Here is a 21,223-nt window from a genome sequence, read left to right as displayed (position 1 = left end):
TTGTTATGTGTGCTTAACAGTAACACTTGTATCGAATCGAATTCAGAATTTTACTTCTGCGCCAGAATACGGCTCTCGTGGAGTGGATGAGAGACTAGGGCTGCATTCGTAAATTCGCCCTGAGAGCACCGGAGCGTCCCCGAGACTGCCTCTAGTCCAATCAAATTACTTGGTCCCATTATGACGTTGAACCCAGTGTGCGCGAATTTACGAACGCGGCCAACATAAAATACAATAAAAACATTCTTCCATTCTCGCACTTATTGCTTGCGTGCCACTGTTTAAGCTGTCGCGTGCCACTGCTGGCACGCGTGCCATAGGTTGCCGACCCCTGTTGTAACTAAATCGAATCGGAATCGAATCGTTTTGGGAAATCAGTGGCGATACCCAGCCCTAATAAGGACTGTATGACACAGCGCAGGACTGACGCCCCTCTGGCTCCGTGGTATAAATAGAACTGTCACTCAGCCAGGGGCCAGCCGGAATAGCAGCAGCAACTCTGCTCTCATCTAGGCCAACCTCCTTAACCAATCGCATTACTGCGAGAGCCCCTCTGCAAGTGATGCATGCTGGGTAAAAACTAGTTAGCTGCTATCGGGAGCCAGTGCAGGGTGCGAAGGAGAGGGGTGACATGAGAGTATTTGGGGAGGTTGAACACCAGACGGGCAGCAGCGTTCTGGATGAGCTGCAGAGGTCTGATGGTGGAGGCGGGGAGCCCAGACCTGAGAGTTCTATTGGGCTGATATGCTAGCAAAATGTCTTTCAGATATTCTGGTGCTGTGCCAGTGAGAGCTTTATAAACAAGACGTTTAGACGTCTATTAATAGATGTTTTCTGATCTGTAGACCCCATATAGCCAGGGTTAGGGGGGGGTTAGGGTCATATAGCCAAGATTAGGTGGGGTTAGGGTCATATAGCCAGGGTTAGGGGGGGTTAGGGTCATATAATAATAATAATAATAATAATTCATTTTATTTATAAAAGCACTTTACATAGGAAATCTCAGTGCTACAATTAAACACAGGAAGATAAAGCAATAAACATTTTCAATTAAAAGGCTAAAAAAAGGCTCTATTAAAAAGATGGGTTTTAAGGCCTCGTTTAAAAGCATCCACAGACTGTGGTGCCCTTAGGTGGTCAGGGAGAGCATTCCACAGCCTGGGAGCAGCCGAGCAGAAGGCCCGATCTCCCATGGTGCGGAGCTTGGTCCTGGGGGTCTTGAGGAGGTTGGTGGCAGTAGAACGGAGGGTGCGTGAGGAGGTCTGAGTAGTATGGAGGAGTTCCTTGAGGTAGGGGGGGGCAGTTCCATAGATGCACTGGTGGGTGAGGAGGGAGACCTTGAATTCGATTCTGAGGGAGACGGGGAGCCAGTGAAGTGATATGAGGATGGGGGTGATGTGATCATATTTGCGCACCCTCATCAGGATCCTAGCAGCGCTGTTCTGGATGTATTGAAGTTTCTGGAGGCAGCTGCTAGGAATCCCGATGAGGAGTGCGTTACAGTAGTCCAGTCTGGAGGAGACAAAGGCGTGGATGAGCTTCTCTGCATCTGCCAGAGTGAGTGCGGGACGGAGTTTGGCGATGTTCCTTAGGTGAAAGAAAGCTGTCTTGGATATGTGTTTGATGTGGGTCTCGTAGGTGAGGTGAGGGTCCATTTTGACGCCCAGGTTGGTAACAGATGAGGAGAGGGGAATGTTCTGGCCAGAGAAGGTGATGCTGGTGATGCTGGATGACCGGACCTGGTGTGGTGTGCCGACTAGGATGGCTTCAGTTTTGGAGCTGTTGAGTTGTAGGAAGTTGAGCTTCATCCACGCCTCTATCTCCTCCAGGCAGGTGGTTAGTGTGGATAGTGGCAGGGGTGCAGAGGAGGTGGGGTTGACTCTGAGGTAGAGCTGTGTGTCATCCGCATAGCAATGGAATGACACATATAGCCAGGGTTGGGGTCATATAGCCAGGGTTAGTGGGGGGGTTAGGGTCATATAGCCAGGGTTAGGGGGGGTTAGGGTCATATAGCCAGGGTTAGGGGGGTTAGGGTCATATAGCCAGGGTTAGGGGGGGTTAGGGTCATATAGCCAGGGTTAGGGGGGGTTAGGGTCATATAGCCAGGGTTAGGGGGGGTTAGGGTCATATAGCCAGGGTTAGGGGGGGGTTAGGGTCATATAGCCCCCTAGGTGCAGTACTCTCTCATCTGAAACACAAACAGAACAACACGCCTATCTCTCTCCTCTTGCTTGCCCTCTGCCGTCGTCTCGTAAAACCTCTAAACCACTTCCTCTTGTCCCTCCCCAGGTTCCGTACTATGAGTGGCTGGAGCTGAAGTCTGACTGGCAGAAGGTGTCGTACCTGAAGGACAAGCTGGGCAAGGCTGTGGCCGAGGACATGGCCAAGTGACCTCTGACCTGCACCACACAGCTGGACCAGACTCAACTGACCTGCACCACACAGCTGGACCAGACTCAACTGACCTGCACCACACAGCTGGACCAGACTCAACTGACCTGCACCACACAGCTGGACCAGACTCAACTGACCTGCACCACACAGCTGGACCAGACTCAACTGACCTGCACCACACAGCTGGACCCGAAGCGAACCAACTGAGCTGGAATGGGACACACACACACACACACACACACACACACACACACACACACTGTAAAAACAAGCAGCTTTGTTGCTAAAACCGTCTCAGACTGTGTGTGTCCCAAGAGCGCTCGCCCTCTCTCGGTTTTCACTCCGGTTCCCTTGACGACGTGTGGTATGGGGCTTTCCCTGTTACCATGGAGACGGCACTTGAGAGTTCTGGAGCTAGAGAGTTCTGGAGCGAGAGAGAGAGAGAGAGAGAGAGAGAGAGAGAGAGAGAGAGAGAGAGAGAGAGAGAGAGAGAGAGAGAGAGAGAGAGAGAGAGAGAGAGAGAGAGAGAGAGAGAGAGAGAGAGAGAGAGAGAGAGAGAGAGAGAGAGAGAGAGAGAGAGAGAGAGAGAGAGAGAGAGAGAGAGAGAGAGAGAGAGAAGAGAGAGAGAGAGAGAGAGAGAGAGAGAGAGAGAGAGAGAGAGAGAGAGAGAGAGAGAGAGAGAGAGAGAGAGAGAAAAAAGAGAGAGAGAGAGAGAGAGAGAGAGAGAGAGAGAGAGAGAGAGAGAGAGAGAGAGAGAGAGAGAGAGAGAGAGAGAGAGAGAGAGCCCTTCAGCTCAAAGGCAGGGGATAAAGACCTCTGTTGCTAAGAAGATTTGTCCTCAAGTGACCGTCAGGCTTTAGATGGTGTTAGAGAAACAAGGCCGTGAATTGTTGCGCTTTTTTGTCAAAGGTGAATAGATTGGAATAAGTTAACTATCCCTGAGCTATGTTGAGTCGTCTCGTATCTGAATAAATGATTTTCCCCAGCGGTATATACGTCCATGAGCAACGATGGGAATGTCTGTATTATTTGGGAGAGGAATGCAGGCATGAGAATCCTGAGTGAATGAGTTCAGACCAGAGGGAGCTGGCAGAACAGTGTCACCTGTGTGTGTGTGTGTGTGTGTGTGTGCGTGCGTGCGCGCGCGTGCGTGTGTGAGAGAGAGACACTGAGGTGGGGCAGCAACTAACAGAGAGACACAACTAATAAACATGACGTATTTTCTAACATACTGTCTCTATCTCTCTCTGATAGTGCTATGCTAACCATGTATCACTAGCTTGTTTGCTATATTGTATGAAACATACTGACAACAAGGAAAATGTCTTCCTCTTTTAGCCTCTGACGGATGGTGATGTAATAACTTGTGTGTGTGTGTAACACTCGACAACGTTTAGTTCCTAATAAGCTGTGGCAGCACTGTTACACGGCACAGGCAACATAGCTACATAACAGCTAGCTGCCGGGCTTAGGAACAGGTCTTTAGCTCCACTCCACTTTAGCTCCAGAGACAATGTCTCTCTTCAGAAGAACTGCTGGTGGTGGGTGGATGTGTGTGCCTGTATCCGACAGGAGCTTCTAGTTTTAAAGGGGAGAGAGAGTGGTGCTTGCTCACCAAAAAGCTATTTTAATCGCGAGTGATAAAACGGCGTATGGAATTTAGGAAAGCAGGTCTAATCCCTCCAGAGAGGGGGTGCAGATGTGTGTGTACAGACATGTACTCCCTCTGTGTCTCTCTCAATCTGCTTACCCAGCAGCTTTAGCCCCAGACCCACGTCAGAGCGGGAGGTGGAGGTGTTGAGGAGGCGTAAGTAGGAGAGTCCAGGAGATGAAAGGAAGAGAGGGTGTCTAGGGGGGGGGGGCTATATCATTATTGTTCTGTTGCTCTTTTGCCATTGTCTTTTAAATTGTTTTTTGCTTCTATATTGTTTTGTTTTTTTGTCCTATGCACAAACCTCACCCACTCAAGTCAATTTTCCTGTATGTGAAAATATACTTGGTAATAAAAAAGATTCTGGGTGAAGACCAGAGAATTACGTCTAAAGTGGGAGAGAAGAGAGAGGGAGCACGAAAAAAAGGTCGAAGCTCACCGTTTTCTCGTAACAAAGACTCCTGTCATCATCATCAACGTGAGCAGGAGGGTGTCATCATCATCAACGTGAGCAGGAGGGTGTCATCATCATCACTGTGAGCTGGAGGGTGTCATCATCATCACTGTGAGCTGGAGGGTGTCATCATCATCACTGTGAGCTGGGGGGTGTCATCATCATCACTGTGAGCTGGAGGGTGTCATCATCATCACTGTGAGCTGGAGGGTGTCATCATCATCACTGAGCAGGAGGGTGTCATCATCATCACTGTGAGCTGGGGGGTGTCATCATCATCACTGTGAGCTGGAGGGTGTCATCATCATCACTGTGAGCTGGGGGGTGTCATCATCATCACTGTGAGCAGGAGGGTGTCATCATCACTGTGAGCTGGGGGGTGTCATCATCATCACTGTGAGCTGGAGGGTGTCATCATCATCACTGTGAGCTGGAGGGTGTCATCATCATCACTGTGAGCTGGGGGGTGTCATCATCATCACTGTGAGCTGGGGGGTGTCATCATCATCACTGTGAGCAGGAGGGTGTCATCATCATCACTGTGAGCTGGGGGGTGTCATCATCATCACTGTGAGCTGGGGGGTGTCATCATCATCACTGTGAGCTGGAGGGTGTCATCATCATCACTGTGAGCTGGGGGGTGTCATCATCATCACTGTGAGCTGGGGGGTGTCATCATCATCACTGTGAGCTGGAGGGTGTCATCATCATCACTGAGCTGGAGGGTGTCATCATCATCACTGTGAGCTGGGGGGTGTCATCATCATCACTGTGAGCTGGAGGGTGTCATCATCATCACTGAGCTGGAGGGTGTCATCATCATCACTGAGCTGGAGGGTGTCATCATCATCACTGTGAGCTGGGGGGTGTCATCATCATCACTGTGAGCTGGAGGGTGTCATCATCATCACTGAGCTGGAGGGTGTCATCATCATCACTGAGCAGGAGGGTGTCATCATCATCACTGTGAGCTGGAGGGTGTCATCATCATCACTGAGCTGGAGGGTGTCATCATCATCACTGAGCAGGAGGGTGTCATCATCATCACTGTGAGCTGGGGGGTGTCATCATCATCACTGTGAGCTGGAGGGTGTCATCATCATCACTGTGAGCAGGAGGGTGTCATCATCATCACTGTGAGCTGGAGGGTGTCATCATCATCACTGTGAGCTGGAGGGTGTCATCATCATCACTGTGAGCTGGAGGGTGTCATCATCATCACTGTGAGCTGGAGGGTGTCATCATCATCACTGTGAGCTGGAGGGTGTCATCATCATCACTGTGAGCTGGAGGGTGTCATCATCATCACTGTGAGCAGGAGGGTGTCATCATCATCACTGAGCAGGAGGGTGTCATCATCATCACTGAGCAGGAGGGTGTCATCATCATCACTGTGAGCTGGGGGGTGTCATCATCATCACTGTGAGCAGGAGGGTGTCATCATCATCACTGTGAGCTGGGGGGTGTCATCATCATCACTGAGCTGGAGGGTGTCATCATCATCACTGAGCAGGAGGGTGTCATCATCATCACTGTGAGCTGGGGGGTGTCATCATCATCACTGTGAGCAGGAGGGTGTCATCATCATCACTGTGAGCTGGAGGGTGTCATCATCATCACTGTGAGCTGGAGGGTGTCATCATCATCACTGTGAGCTGGAGGGTGTCATCATCATCACTGTGAGCTGGAGGGTGTCATCATCATCACTGTGAGCAGGAGGGTGTCATCATCATCACTGTGAGCTGGGGGGTGTCATCATCATCACTGTGAGCTGGAGGGTGTCATCATCATCACTGTGAGCAGGAGGGTGTCATCATCATCACTGTGAGCTGGGGGGTGTCATCATCATCACTGAGCAGGAGGGTGTCATCATCATCACTGTGAGCTGGAGGGTGTCATCATCATCACTGAGCTGGAGGGTGTCATCATCATCACTGTGAGCTGGAGGGTGTCATCATCATCATCACTGTGAGCTGGAGGGTGTCATCATCATCACTGTGAGCTGGGGGGTGTCATCATCATCACTGTGAGCTGGAGGGTGTCATCATCATCACTGTGAGCTGGGGGGTGTCATCATCATCACTGTGAGCTGGAGGGTGTCATCATCATCACTGTGAGCTGGAGGGTGTCATCATCATCACTGAGCTGGAGGGTGTCATCATCATCACTGTGAGCTGGGGGGTGTCATCATCATCACTGTGAGCTGGAGGGTGTAATCGTCATCACTGTGAGCTGGAGGGTGTCATCGTCATCACTGTGAGCAGGAGGGTGTCATCATCATCACTGTGAGCTGGGGGGTGTCATCATCATCACTGTGAGCTGGAGGGTGTCATCATCATCACTGTGAGCTGGAGGGTGTCATCATCATCACTGTGAGCAGGAGGGTGTCATCATCATCACTGTGAGCTGGGGGGTGTCATCATCATCACTGTGAGCTGGGGGGTGTCATCATCATCACTGAGCTGGAGGGTGTCATCATCATCACTGTGAGCTGGGGGGTGTCATCATCATCACTGTGAGCTGGGGGGTGTCATCATCATCACTGTGAGCTGGAGGGTGTCATCATCATCACTGTGAGCAGGAGGGTGTCATCATCATCACTGTGAGCAGGAGGGTGTCATCATCATCACTGTGAGCTGGGGGGTGTCATCATCATCACTGTGAGCTGGGGGGTGTCATCATCATCACTGAGCAGGAGGGTGTCATCATCATCACTGTGAGCAGGAGGGTGTCATCATCATCACTGTGAGCTGGGGGGTGTCATCATCGTTGCTGAGTCCAGGCTTATTTTGACAAACTTTGTGAGACTTCTCAAAGCAACCTGCTCTTATTTTGATCTTGCAAGACTTTATCAAAAATTTGCCTGGATTTTCCTTTAGCGACGTTGATGGAATAACCCCCCAGCAGTATCCATGACGATATATTATCCAACAACCTGATTACAAGCTCCAACTAAAACAGGCTTTGTTGTCTTGTGGCATTCATCAAGCAATATCTAAAAAGCACTACGGTTTTCTTATTTTATCGGATTAAAGTAGCAAAGACCAGAAATTCCCATTGACCGCCAGTCAAACTTCTACTCTTCTATCACCCAAAAAGGGGCGTGGACATGACGGGAGGGGAAAGTACCCGGATGCTCTGATGAATAGACGCTCCCCCAGTCTCCTCCCTGCCCTCTTCTGGCTTAACACTAGAACAGGCACGAGGGTCATTAACACTAGAACAGCCACGAGGGGTCATTAACACTAGAACAGCCACGAGGGGTCATTAACACTAGAACAGCCACGAGGGGTCATTTGACTGTGAGTAAAGAGAAATTTTTATATCTTTGCACTCGATTTCAGGACCCTCCTTTCATGACTTTTCCTAGTTATGTGGGTTCTACCACCCAGTATCCCTACATTTTCAACATCACATCAGGATAAGCTAGTATGAAGCTATTTTGCAGTTTTTCTGTGTAGAAAGCAGGCTAATTTACAAGCGACCAACTAGTGGTCGTGGTGTGTAAATAGCAGCTTAGCATTGAAAAGAGACCAACTGAGACCAAGTTTGATGAATCAATAAAAGACCCAGAGATTGAAATAGTTAACTACACAGTCATCAGAAACGACAGGAACAGGTATGGGGGTGGTGTCTGCATGTACATTCACAACGATATTATCTTTAACACCCGGTGTGACCTGAATCGTGACAAATTAGAATCTGTTTGGGTTGAAATTATCTTTAACAAAGCAAAACCGGTGCTGGTTGGTACTATCTACAGACCTCCCGATCAGAATGATTTCTATGATATTCTTGAGGGGTGCTTGGATGACGCTGACTGTGTGGAAAAGATTCTTATTGGGGATTTGAACACGGACATGCTCAGAAATGAAGCATCCGTTTTCAAATCCTTCACTAGGTTTTCTGAATTGCACGGTCTCCGTCAACAAATTACCAAACCCACTAGGGTGTGTATTTCTACTCAAACTACCATAGATCTCATTCTAACATCGGATGAGTCCAAAATCTCCAAGAGTGGGGTTATTGTATGTGGGCTAAGTGATCATTACATGATCTTTTGCACTCGTAAAAAACATAAACCCAAGGCTGGCGGTCATCAAAATCAAATCAAATCAAATTTTATTTGTATAGCGCATTTCTTACAAGATGCAACTCAATGCGCTTCACACAATGAAAATGTTCAGTCAATCAGTCAATCAATCAATACTGACAGAGCCGCGAGCAGGCAAAAGTAAAAACCTGTATACTATGTAGCCAGGAAAAAAATTCCCTTGCAGCCCTCTACCAATAGAGCGACTACTAGCCAGTTTGCCTACCAGTACCCAGCGGTCCCCAAGGGGAGGCCAAGGACCACCGGCACAAAGCAAGCAAGCAAGGGCAAAAACCTGTACACCATGTATCCAGGAAAAATTCCTTGCATATTATCGGCGTACACTCTGTCCATAAATTTAGTGTTATATTTGCATCGTTCTGCATCCGGATGGTCACAGGTCCTGCCAAAAGAGAATCTTAGGCACAGTTATGATGCAACAACACAATAAAGACAATAAAGATGACAGCAATACAACCTGATGGTGGTCCTGGTACACCCTTGTACCGGTTCCAGTGCTGCTCTAGGTGCTATTTGGAGCTGACAGTGCCTCATCAGCACCCGGGTCCATTTTCCTGTCAACACAAATCTCAAAACACGAGTATGGTGTAATGGCCTAGTGATCCTAGTTCTATAATGTCCAATGTCTCCCGTAGTATCAAAAGGCGACATTGAATAAGTAGGTTTTGAGGTCACGCTTAAAAATGTCCTGAGTTTTAGACAACCTCAGGCCCTCAGGTAGGGTGTTCCACAATCTAGGAGCATATATGCTAAAAGCTGATCCTCCAAATCTCTTTGTCCTAGCCTCTGGCACTATTAAAAGTTCCGTGCCACTAGACCGTAGGGGTCTAGCTGGTGTGTATCTTATGAGCATGTCCACCATGTAATTGGGTGCATCACAGTGAAGTGATTTATAAACTAGTAAAAGGATCTTAAAGTCTATTCTATGACTGACAGGGAGCCAGTGTAGTGATCTCAAGACAGGTGTGATGTGCGCTCTTCGTTTGGTCCTAGTAAGGACACGAGCAGCAGCATTTTGAACCATTTGTAGTCTATTTATCATTTTTTTGGGGAGACCTGTCAGGAGAGCATTACAGTAATCTAGCCTACTAGTAACAAACGCATGCATTAATTTTTCAGTGTCTGCCTGGGAGAGAAATGATTGTACCTTAGTGATGTTTCTTAGATGGTAAAAGGATGTTTTAATAGTATTATTAATATGAGTTTCAAAATTTAGATCTGAGTCAATTATGACACCAAGATTCCTGGCCTGACACTTAGTGTTAAGAGCTAGTGTTTTCAAGTGTGCAGATAATTTCTCTCTCCCAGTTTTCTCGCCAATGATCAATACCTCTGTTTTTTCTTGATTGAGTTGGAGAAAGTTTTGTGTCATCCAAATATTAATATCGGCAATACAATCTATCAGGTGGTCAATCATCTTGTAGTCGTTGGGAGTTACTGAGATATAAAGCTGAGTGTCGTCAGCATAGCTGTGGTAGTTAACGCTATGCTTCTTGATAACAGAACTGAGGGGTAGCATGTATAGGCTAAAGAGCAACGGTCCTAAAATGGACCCCTGGGGAACTCCACAGGTTGTGCTATAATTTTTTGACTTATGGTCACCAAGGGCTACAAAGTAGTCTCGGTCAGCCAGGTAAGTCCTGAACCAGTTCAAGACCGGACCTGAGAGGCCAACCCAGTTTTCAAGTCTCTCAATAAGTATGGAATGGTCTACCGTATCAAAGGCTGCACTTAAGTCTAAGAGTACAAGAATCGAGAGTTTTTTCGAGTCTGCATTTATCCTAAGGTCATTTGTTACCTTAAGCAAAGCGGTTTCTGTGCTGTGGTATGATCGGAAACCTGACTGAAGTGGGTCATACCTATTATTTAAGACTAAGAATTCATGAAGCTGTCTATACGCTGCCTTTTCTAAAATTTTGCTTAGAAAAGTGAGATTTGATATTGGTCTACAGTTTTTGGGATCAGAAGGATCTAGGTTACTTTTTTTCAGGGTGGGTCTAACCAGGGCAGTTTTAAGCGCCGCTGGAAATATCCCTTTAAGTAGGGAGTGATTTACAATGCCTAGTATGTCATCAGACACAGATTCAAAAATTTCCTTAAAAAAGGTGGTAGGAATAGGGTCAAGAGGACACGTAGACGGTTTAAGCTGTGACACAATTTTACCTAATGTTTCCGTACTAATCATGGTGAACATGCTCATAGTCATGTTCTGTGGCGGCGGATCTGTGGTGCTACACAAACCTAGTCTTTCCTGAGTAATACACATTCTAATGTTTGTTATCTTATCCCTGAAGTGGGCTGCAAATTCCTCGCATTTGGTGACAGAGGCTGCGCCGTCTAGAGTTTTAGGAGCAGGGTTTACAAGGCAATCAATTGTCGAGAACAAGACCCTGGGGTTATTCTTGTTTGTAGATATTATCTTTGAGAAGTGATTTTTTCTAGCATTTCGCATTGCCAAGTTAAAGGCAGATAGATGTTCTTTAAAAATATTCTGATCAATCTGTAATTTGCTCTTTCTCCATCTGCGCTCAGCTTTCCTACATGTTCTCTTTAGGAGATTTATTTCACTGTTTCGCCATGGTGCTCTCCTCTTGGCTCCAACCTTTTTTAATTTGGTAGGTGCCAGGGAGTCTAGGGCCATTTTTACTTTATTGTTAAAGGTAATTACTAAGTCGTTTTCACACAACGTGGGAGTTGTGTGATTACTGTTCATTAAAGCTTTGAAATTCTCAGCCACTGCAGGGGTAAGATAACGTTTTTTAACAACACGTTCAGCATTGCTTTCAGCTTTACGTGTTACAATGGTAAAGAAAATACAGAAATGGTCAGAGAGGGCCAGGTCGCTGATACCTGATATTGAGACCTCAAGACCCTTTGTAATCACAAGATCAAGGGTATGGCCATGATTGTGAGTGGGTTCATTGACATGTTGGACAAAATCCATAGATTCCAAGAGGTCAATAAACTCCCTAGCCCTCAAGTCAGCCCCATTATCAACATGAAAGTTAAAATCACCAGTGATAATAATCCTATCATAGTTGGGATGGATAATGGATAGGAACTCAGAGAAGTCAGGTAGGAAAGTAGGGGCTGGTTTCGGCGGCCTGTATACAGTTACCGTAAGAATAGGTGGTTGGCATGCCATAACTGTGGCATGATATTCAAAGGAGGAGAATATATCAAAGGATATGCTCCTGCAGTTTAGGTTATTTGAAGCTATGGTAGCTGTTCCTCCCCCCTTTTTTCCATTTCTGATTGATTGGAAAAAACTGTAGTTGGGGGGAGATGCCTCAATAAGGGCTGCTGCTCCATTTGTATCTAACCAGGTTTCTGTGAGTAGCATACAGTCGAGTTTTCTATCACAAATGAGCTCATTTATGATAAATGTTTTTTTGTTCGATAGGGACCTGATATTCAAAATTGCCATGGAGATGTCATTTTGACACTGGGACTGACTCGAGGGCATACTTAATGAAATGGGTAATACATTTCTCAAATTTGCGCCATGTATTACCTGTCATAAAACTGTAACCACTAGATCCCTTAAATCCTATTCTAGTGAGGCCTTAAACCATAAACTGGAGAAACAAGACTGGTTAGATGAACTAAAATGCACACAGGTTGAAGAGGCATGGCTAGGTTTCAAAACCAAATTCCTAAATATTATTGACAGTATAGCCCCCATGGGAACCACCAGGGTTAAAGCCCGATCGGAACCATGGATGAATTCGGACATTCTAAATGCTATGAAAGTCAGAGACCTAAAATGCTCTGAAGTTCAAAAATGCAAATCAAAATTAGTGAAACACTTAAACGAAGATCACAAAACCCACTTTGAGAAAATTTAAAAACAATGCAACAAACTATGCAATCAGGTAATTACCATGACCAAATCTGCTAAGAAAGAATACCTCGATAACAAAATCGAAGAAAACTTAAACAAACCACGTGACCTTTGGAAGCTACTTAATAGCCAACTAGGTTGCAGTCAAAAACTCAAAACCAGGTCTACAAACATCAGCATAAAATCTGGAGATTCTCTCCTTACAGACAAGCTGGATGTGGCTAAGTGCTTAAACACTTTCTTTACAACCATAGCCACTAAATTAGTTAACAATCTACCACCCCACTCAGGGCGTTATGGTGTAGAGCACATCCGTGCGTTCTACAATAAACTGGGTGTACGCAAAGATGATTTTAAACTCTCCATGGTGTCAAACGATGAGGTGTTTAAAAAGCTGGGCGCTCTACACTCAGAAAAGGCCACGGGCCATGACAATATTCCAGCCAGATTTCTAAAAGACTCAGCTGCCTCCATTACCCCAATCATCACCCACATAATAAACCTCTCCATCAAACAGGGACACGTCCCCCTTGACTTTAAAATAGCAAGGGTAACCCCACTGTATAAAAAAGGAAGCAAATTAGACCCAGGCAACTACCGACCTGTTTCTATTCTTAATTCCATCTCGAAAGTTATGGAAAAAATAGTTTATGAACAGGTTGATAGGTACCTTACCGAAAAAAATCTGATGTATGAATTTCAATCAGGATTCAGAACATCCCATTCCACTGACACATGCCTTCTCTATTTGAACGACCACATCAACCATGAGGTGGACTCGGGCAAGTACTGCGGCATGGTCATGCTGGACCTCCAGAAGGCCTTCGACACAGTAGATCACCACATACTGTTAGATAAACTGAAAGCAATTGGGTTCGATAGAACATCGGTGGGCTGGATGCAATCCTACTTAGAGGGGAGGGAACAGGTGGTTAGTGTGAACGGAACACTGTCCCCCCCCCTCCCAGTGACCTGCGGCGTTCCACAAGGAAGCATATAAAACTGCCCTGGTTAGACCCACCCTGAAAAAAAGTAACCTAGATCCTTCTGATCCCAAAAACTGTAGACCAATATCAAATCTCACTTTTCTAAGCAAAATTTTAGAAAAGGCAGCGTATAGACAGCTTCATGAATTCCTAGTCTTAAATAATAGGTATGACCCACTTCAGTCAGGTTTCCGATCATACCACAGCACAGAAACCGCTTTGCTTAAGGTAACAAATGACCTTAGGATAAATGCAGACTCGAAAAAACTCTCGATTCTTGTACTCTTAGACTTAAGTGCAGCCTTTGATACGGTAGACCATTCCATACTTATTGAGAGACTTGAAAACTGGGTTGGCCTCTCAGGTCCGGTCTTGAACTGGTTCAGGACTTACCTGGCTGACCGAGACTACTTTGTAGCCCTTGGTGACCATAAGTCAAAAAATTATAGCACAACCTGTGGAGTTCCCCAGGGGTCCATATTAGGACCGTTGCTCTTTAGCCTATACATGCTACCCCTCAGTTCTGTTATCAAGAAGCATAGCGTTAACTACCACAGCTATGCTGACGACACTCAGCTTTATATCTCAGTAACTCCCAACGACTACAAGATGATTGACCACCTGATAGATTGTATTGCCGATATTAATATTTGGATGACACAAAACTTTCTCCAACTCAATCAAGAAAAAACAGAGGTATTGATCATTGGCGAGAAAACTGGGAGAGAGAAATTATCTGCACACTTGAAAACACTAGCTCTTAACACTAAGTGTCAGGCCAGGAATCTTGGTGTCATAATTGACTCAGATCTAAATTTTGAAACTCATATTAATAATACTATTAAAACATCCTTTTACCATCTAAGAAACATTACTAAGGTACAATCATTTCTCTCCCAGGCAGACACTGAAAAATTAATGCATGCGTTTGTTACTAGTAGGCTAGATTACTGTAATGCTCTCCTGACAGGTCTCCCCAAAAAAATGATAAATAGACTACAAATGGTTCAAAATGCTGCTGCTCGTGTCCTTACTAGGACCAAACGAAGAGCGCACATCACACCTGTCTTGAGATCACTACACTGGCTCCCTGTCAGTCATAGAATAGACTTTAAGATCCTTTTACTAGTTTATAAATCACTTCACTGTGATGCACCCAATTACATGGTGGACATGCTCATAAGATACACACCAGCTAGACCCCTACGGTCTAGTGGCACGGAACTTTTAATAGTGCCAGAGGCTAGGACAAAGAGATTTGGAGGATCAGCTTTTAGCATATATGCTCCTAGATTGTGGAACACCCTACCTGAGGGCCTGAGGTTGTCTAAAACTCAGGACATTTTTAAGCGTGACCTCAAAACCTACTTATTCAATGTCGCCTTTTGATACTACGGGAGACATTGGACATTATAGAACTAGGATCACTAGGCCATTACACCATACTCGTGTTTTGAGATTTGTGTTGACAGGAAAATGGACCCGGGTGCTGATGAGGCACTCTCAGCTCCAAATAGCACCTAGAGCAGTACTGGAACCGGTACAAGGGTGTACCAGGACCACCATCAGGTTGTATTGCTGTCATCTTTATTGTCTTTATTGTGTTGTTGCATCATAACTATGCCTAAGATTCTCTTTTGGCAGGACCTGTGACCATCCGGATGCAGAACGATGCAAATATAACACTAAATTTATGGACAGAGTGTACGCCGATAATATGCAAGGAATTTTTCCTGGATACATGGTGTACAGGTTTTTGCCCTTGCTTGCTTGCTTTGTGCCGGTGGTCCTTGGCCTCCCCTTGGGGACCGCTGGGTACTGGTAGGCAAACTGGCTAGTAGTCGCTCTATTGGTAGAGGGCTGCAAGGGAATTTTTTCCTGGCTACATAGTATACAGGTTTTTACTTTTGCCTGCTCGCGGCTCTGTCAGTATTGATTGATTGACTGATTGACTGAACATTTTCATTGTGTGAAGCGCATTGAGTTGCATCTTGTAAGAAATGCGCTATACAAATAAAATTTGATTTGATTTGATTTGATATTGGGACCTTTACTGTTCCTAATATATGTGAATGACATGTCATCAGCATGTGATTGCAATTTGTTCCTGTTCGCGGATGACTCGGCTCTGCTGGTCTCTGGCAGGGACATATTGCAGGTGGAAAAAGCGCTAAGCACTGAACTGAGTAGAATCTGCATCTGGCTAGCTGACAATAAACTATCAATACACCTAGGTAAAACTGAAACCATCCTATACGGATCCCCATCTAAACTCAGAAAGGCTGAACATTTTAAAATAAAAGTGGGTAACATTAATATCACAAGAAAAGAGGATATTACATACCTGGGCTCCATCTTAGAGGCAAATCTTTCCGGAGATAAAATGGCAGCAAAAGTAATCAAAAAAGTGAACCATAGAACTAGATTCTTGTACAGGATATCCTCACTTGTCAGTAAAAACACACTGAGGACCCTATCAGGAGCTCTCATTCAATGTCACTTCGACTATGCCGTAACATCATGGTACTATAGAACCACAAAGGCCCATAAAACAAGACTCCAGACAGACCAAAATAAACTGGTTAGGCTTCTGCTAGGCCTCAACCCTAGGACACATCTAACCGCTGCTCATTTTTTGAGCCTTGATTGGCTACGAGTAGTTGATAGAGTGCAGCAGCTTGCACTGGGCCTGGTCTTCAAGATACGCTACACCACAAAGACACCCAAGTACCTGTCAACATACTTCCAAAAAGTGAACAACGTCCACACATACAACACCAGAGGAAGCTCCACGAACCACGTTCAACCGCGTTGCACCACAAACAAGGGGTTAAACTCGTTTGCAAACTATGCAGTAAAAATGTGGAACGCCCTTCCTATAATCTTAAAGGAGTGCAAAACACTGCCCACCTTCAAAACCACTCTCAAAAAACATTTACAGGAGGCTGCAATCCGTAACTGGACCCTCTAAATCAAAAATCAGATTAAAAGACCCGAACTACCCACTGTACATACTTTATGTTTTGTCCCCCGCCCCCACCTGTGGTGTATGTCCCCACCTGTCCTACCCGCTGTACATACCTGATGTTTTGTTGTATTGTATATCTAGTATTGTTCTTCCCATGATGGATGTATTTTTTATCCTGTAGATAGTAATAGTTATTTGTCTGTATTATCGTGTAGATAGTACTAGTTGTTTTTTTTTCCCCCTGTCTGTCTTACATGTAACGATGAATTGAAAATCAAGGACCCCAATTGAAATAAGCCAGTGGCTTTCTTGGGTTTTTATCCTTTTAGTTGACCTTGTATGTAATATGTACTTTCATGTACCTACTTCTGCAAATCTTCTAATAAAGTTTTCAATCAATCAATCAAAAAGAGGGGGGGGGGGGTTTAGTAGGTGAAAAAGGGCACGGCTGTTCTAGTGTTAATTGTTCCAGGAGTGAACTGTAACTCTATTGATTCATTGATTCAGGATGTTGGTCTCCTCCTCAGTTTATCTCAACCAGCTGCTCCTGACTGACCCTGGACCTGTTCATAGAGACGAGCTCCTCCTGACTGACCCTGGACCTGTTCATAGAGACCAGCTCCTCCTGACTGACCCTGGACCTGTTCATAGAGACGAGCTCCTCCTGACTGACCCTGGACCTGTTCATAGAGACGAGCTCCTCCTGACTGACCCTGGACCTGTTCATAGAGACGAGCTCCTCCTGACTGACCCTGGACCTGTTCATAGAGACGAGCTCCTCCTGACTGACCCTGGACCTGTTCATAGAGACGAGCTCCTCCTGACTGACCCTGGACCTGTTCATAGAGACGAGCTCCTCCTGACTGACCCTGGACCTGTTCATAGAGACGAGCTCCTCCTGACTGACCCTGGACCTGTTCATAGAGACGAGCTCCTCCTGACTGACCCTGGACCTGTTCATAGAGACGAGCTCCTCCTGACTGACCCTGGACCTGTTCATAGAGACGAGCTCCTCCTGACTGACCCTGGACCTGTTCATAGAGACGAGCTCCTCCTGACTGACCCTGGACCTGTTCATAGAGACTAGCTCCTCCTGACTGCTCACCCCGGGTGTGTGACCGGCTGGGGATGAGGCCGTTCTCGGGCGGCCATGTTGGCTGTGTAGTGCGAGGTGTTGTGTAGTCAGAAGTGTGTGTAGTGTGAGGTGTTGTGTAGTCAGAAGTGTGTGTAGTGTGAGGTGTTGTGTAGTCAGAAGTGTGTGTAGTGTGAGGTGTTGTGTAGTCAGAAGTGTGTGTAGTGCGAGGTGTTGTGTAGTCAGAAGTGTGTGTAGTGTGAGGTGTTGTGTAGTCAGAAGTGTGTGTAGTGTGAGGTGTTGTGTAGTCAGAAGTGTGTGTAGTGTGAGGTGTTGTGTAGTCAGAAGTGTGTGTAGTGTGAGGTGTTGTGTAGTCAGAAGTGTGTGTAGTGTGAGGTGTTGTGTAGTCAGAAGTGTGTGTAGTGTGAGGTGTTGTGTAGTCAGAAGTGTGTGTAGTGTGAGGTGTTGTGTAGTCAGAAGTGTGTGTAGTGTGAGGTGTTGTGTAGTCAGAAGTGTGTGTAGTGTGAGGTGTTGTGTAGTCAGAAGTGTGTGTAGTGTGAGGTGTTGTGTAGTCAGAAGTGTGTGTAGTGTGAGGTGTTGTGTAGTCAGAAGTGTGTGTAGTGTGAGGTGTTGTGTAGTCAGAAGTGTGTGTAGTGTGAGGTGTTGTGTAGTCAGAAGTGTGTGTAGTGTGAGGTGTTGTGTAGTCAGAAGTGTGTGTAGTGTGAGGTGTTGTGTAGTCAGAAGTGTGTGTAGTGTGAGGTGTTGTGTGGTCAGAAGTGTGTGTAGTGTGAGGTGTTGTGTAGTCAGAAGTGTGTGTAGTGTGAGGTGTTGTGTAGTCAGAAGTGTGTGTAGTGTGAGGTGTTGTGTAGTCAGAAGTGTGTGTAGTGTGAGGTGTTGTGTAGTCAGAAGTGTGTGTGTGTGAGGTGTTGTGTAGTCAGAAGTGTGTGTAGTGTGAGGTGTTGTGTAGTCAGAAGTGTGTGTAGTGTGAGGTGTTGTGTAGTCAGAAGTGTGTGTAGTGTGAGGTGTTGTGTGGTCAGAAGTGTGTGTAGTGTGAGGTGTTGTGTAGTCAGAAGTGTGTGTAGTGTGAGGTGTTGTGTAGTCAGAAGTGTGTGTAGTGTGAGGTGTTGTGTAGTCAGAAGGGTGTGTAGTGTGAGGTGTTGTGTGGTCAGAAGTGTGTGTAGTGTGAGGTGTTGTGTAGTCAGAAGTGTGTGTAGTGTGAGGTGTTGTGTAGTCAGAAGTGTGTGTAGTGTGAGGTGTTGTGTAGTCAGAAGTGTGTGTAGTGTGAGGTGTTGTGTAGTCAGAAGTGTGTGTAGTGTGAGGTGTTGTGTAGTCAGAAGTGTGTGTAGTGTGAGGTGTTGTGTAGTCAGAAGTGTGTGTAGTGTGAGGTGTTGTGTGGTCAGAAGTGTGTGTAGTGTGAGGTGTTGTGTGGTCAGAAGTGTGTGTAGTGTGAGGTGTTGTGTAGTCAGAAGTGTGTGTAGTGTGAGGTGAGGTGTAGTCAGAAATGTGTGTAGTGTGAGGTGTTGTGTGGTCAGAAGTGTGTGTAGTGTGAGGTGTTGTGTAGTCAGAAGTGTGTGTAGTGTGAGGTGTTGTGTAGTCAGAAGTGTGTGTAGTGTGAGGTGTTGTGTAGTCAGAAGTGTGTGTAGTGTGAGGTGTTGTGTAGTCAGAAGTGTGTGTAGTGTGAGGTGTTGTGTAGTCAGAAGTGTGTGTAGTGTGAGGTGTTGTGTAGTCAGAAGTGTGTGTAGTGTGAGGTGTTGTGTAGTCAGAAGTGTGTGTAGTGTGAGGTGTTGTGTGGTCAGAAGTGTGTGTAGTGTGAGGTGTTGTGTAGTCAGAAGTGTGTGTAGTGTGAGGTGTTGTGTAGTCAGAAGTGTGTGTAGTGTGAGGTGTTGTGTGGTCAGAAGTGTGTGTAGTGTGAGGTGTTGTGTAGTCAGAAGTGTGTGTAGTGTGAGGTGTTGTGTGGTCAGAAGTGTGTGTAGTGTGAGGTGTTGTGTAGTCAGAAGTGTGTGTAGTGTGAGGTGTTGTGTAGTCAGAAGTGTGTGTAGTGTGAGGTGTTGTGTAGTCAGAAGTGTGTGTAGTGTGAGGTGTTGTGTGGTCAGAAGTGTGTGTAGTGTGAGGTGTTGTGTAGTCAGAAGTGTGTGTAGTGTGAGGTGTTGTGTAGTCAGAAGTGTGTGTAGTGTGAGGTGTTGTGTAGTCAGAAGTGTGTGTAGTGTGAGGTGTTGTGTGGTCAGAAGTGTGTGTAGTGTGAGGTGTTGTGTAGTCAGAAGTGTGTGTAGTGTGAGGTGTTGTGTAGTCAGAAGTGTGTGTAGTGTGAGGTGTTGTGTAGTCAGAAGTGTGTGTAGTGTGAGGTGTTGTGTAGTCAGAAGTGTGTGTAGTGTGAGGTGTTGTGTAGTCAGAAGTGTGTGTAGTGTGAGGTGTTGTGTGGTCAGAAGTGTGTGTAGTGTGAGGTGTTGTGTAGTCAGAAGTGTGTGTAGTGTGAGGTGTTGTGTAGTCAGAAGTGTGTGTAGTGTGAGGTGTTGTGTAGTCAGAAGTGTGTGTAGTGTGAGGTGTTGTGTAGTCAGAAGTGTGTGTAGTGTGAGGTGTTGTGTAGTCAGAAGTGTGTGTAGTGTGAGGTGTTGTGTAGTCAGAAGTGTGTGTAGTGTGAGGTGTTGTGTAGTCAGAAGTGTGTGTAGTGTGAGGTGTTGTGTAGTCAGAAGTGTGTGTAGTGTGAGGTGTTGTGTAGTCAGAAGTGTGTGTAGTGTGAGGTGTTGTGTAGTCAGAAGTGTGTGTAGTGTGAGGTGTTGTGTAGTCAGAAGTGTGTGTAGTGTGAGGTGTTGTGTGGTCAGAAGTGTGTGTAGTGTGAGGTGTTGTGTAGTCAGAAGTGTGTGTAGTGTGAGGTGTTGTGTAGTCAGAAGTGTGTGTAGTGTGAGGTGTTGTGTAGTCAGAAGGGTGTGTAGTGTGAGGTGTTGTGTGGTCAGAAGTGTGTGTAGTGTGAGGTGTTGTGTAGTCAGAAGTGTGTGTAGTGTGAGGTGTTGTGTAGTCAGAAGTGTGTGTAGTGTGAGGTGTTGTGTAGTCAGAAGTGTGTGTAGTGTGAGGTGTTGTGTGGTCAGAAGTGTGTGTAGTGTGAGGTGTTGTGTAGTCAGAAGTGTGTGTAGTGTGAGGTGTTGTGTAGTCAGAAGTGTGTGTAGTGTGAGGTGTTGTGTAGTCAGAAGTGTGTGTAGTGTGAGGTGTTGTGTGGTCAGAAGTGTGTGTAGTGTGAGGTGTTGTGTAGTCAGAAGTGTGTGTAGTGTGAGGTGTTGTGTAGTCAGAAGTGTGTGTAGTGTGAGGTGTTGTGTAGTCAGAAGTGTGTGTAGTGTGAGGTGTTGTGTGGTCTGGTCAGAAGGGAAGGCAGGTAGGGTTAGGAGGTAACAGGGGATTCTGCTGAGCTGGCAGAGGAGAGGTAGAAAACCCCCCCTGGCAACCTGCGCCGTGGGAAGCTTGGGGTTACTATGGAAACTAAACTACCAGTGATGATCCCCCCCCCCCTCTCTCTCTCTGTCTCTGTCTCTCTCATTCTTTCTCACATTGTCTGCCCCACCCCCCCGCTCTCTCTCTCTCTGTCTCTTTCTGTCTCTCTCTGTCTCTGTCTCTCTTGTTCTCTGTCACTCTTTCTCACATTGTCTGCCTCTCTCCATATCTGTCATTGTTTCAAGAGTCAAGTTCAAGTTTCAAGTTGTATTGTTACGTCACATTACACCAGTGTAAGAGAGTAACATTTGTAGGCTTGG

The 21,223-nt window shown here is 46.1% G+C and overlaps 1 protein-coding gene across 2 annotated transcripts in view; it reads left to right on the top strand.

The window, feature by feature from the left end:
• Nucleotides 1-2,533, top strand: part of tbrg4 (transforming growth factor beta regulator 4) — a 40,935-nt gene extending 38,402 nt beyond the window's left edge. For both annotated transcript variants that reach the window (XM_080541297.1, XM_080541298.1), the window contains exon 11: nt 2,290-2,533. In XM_080541297.1, the coding sequence (XP_080397423.1) occupies nt 2,290-2,391 (102 nt within the window). In that variant the 3' untranslated portion in view covers nt 2,392-2,533. The remainder of the gene's footprint in view (nt 1-2,289) is intronic.
• The last annotated feature ends 18,690 nt before the right edge of the window (nt 2,534-21,223 follow it).

This window comes from Nansenia antarctica, assembly GCF_963989245.1.
Source record: "Nansenia antarctica genome assembly, chromosome: 10".
NCBI lineage: Eukaryota > Metazoa > Chordata > Actinopteri > Argentiniformes > Microstomatidae > Nansenia > Nansenia antarctica.
The sequence above is the reverse complement of the archived record's forward strand: the minus strand, read 5'-3'. Positions and strand labels throughout refer to the sequence as shown.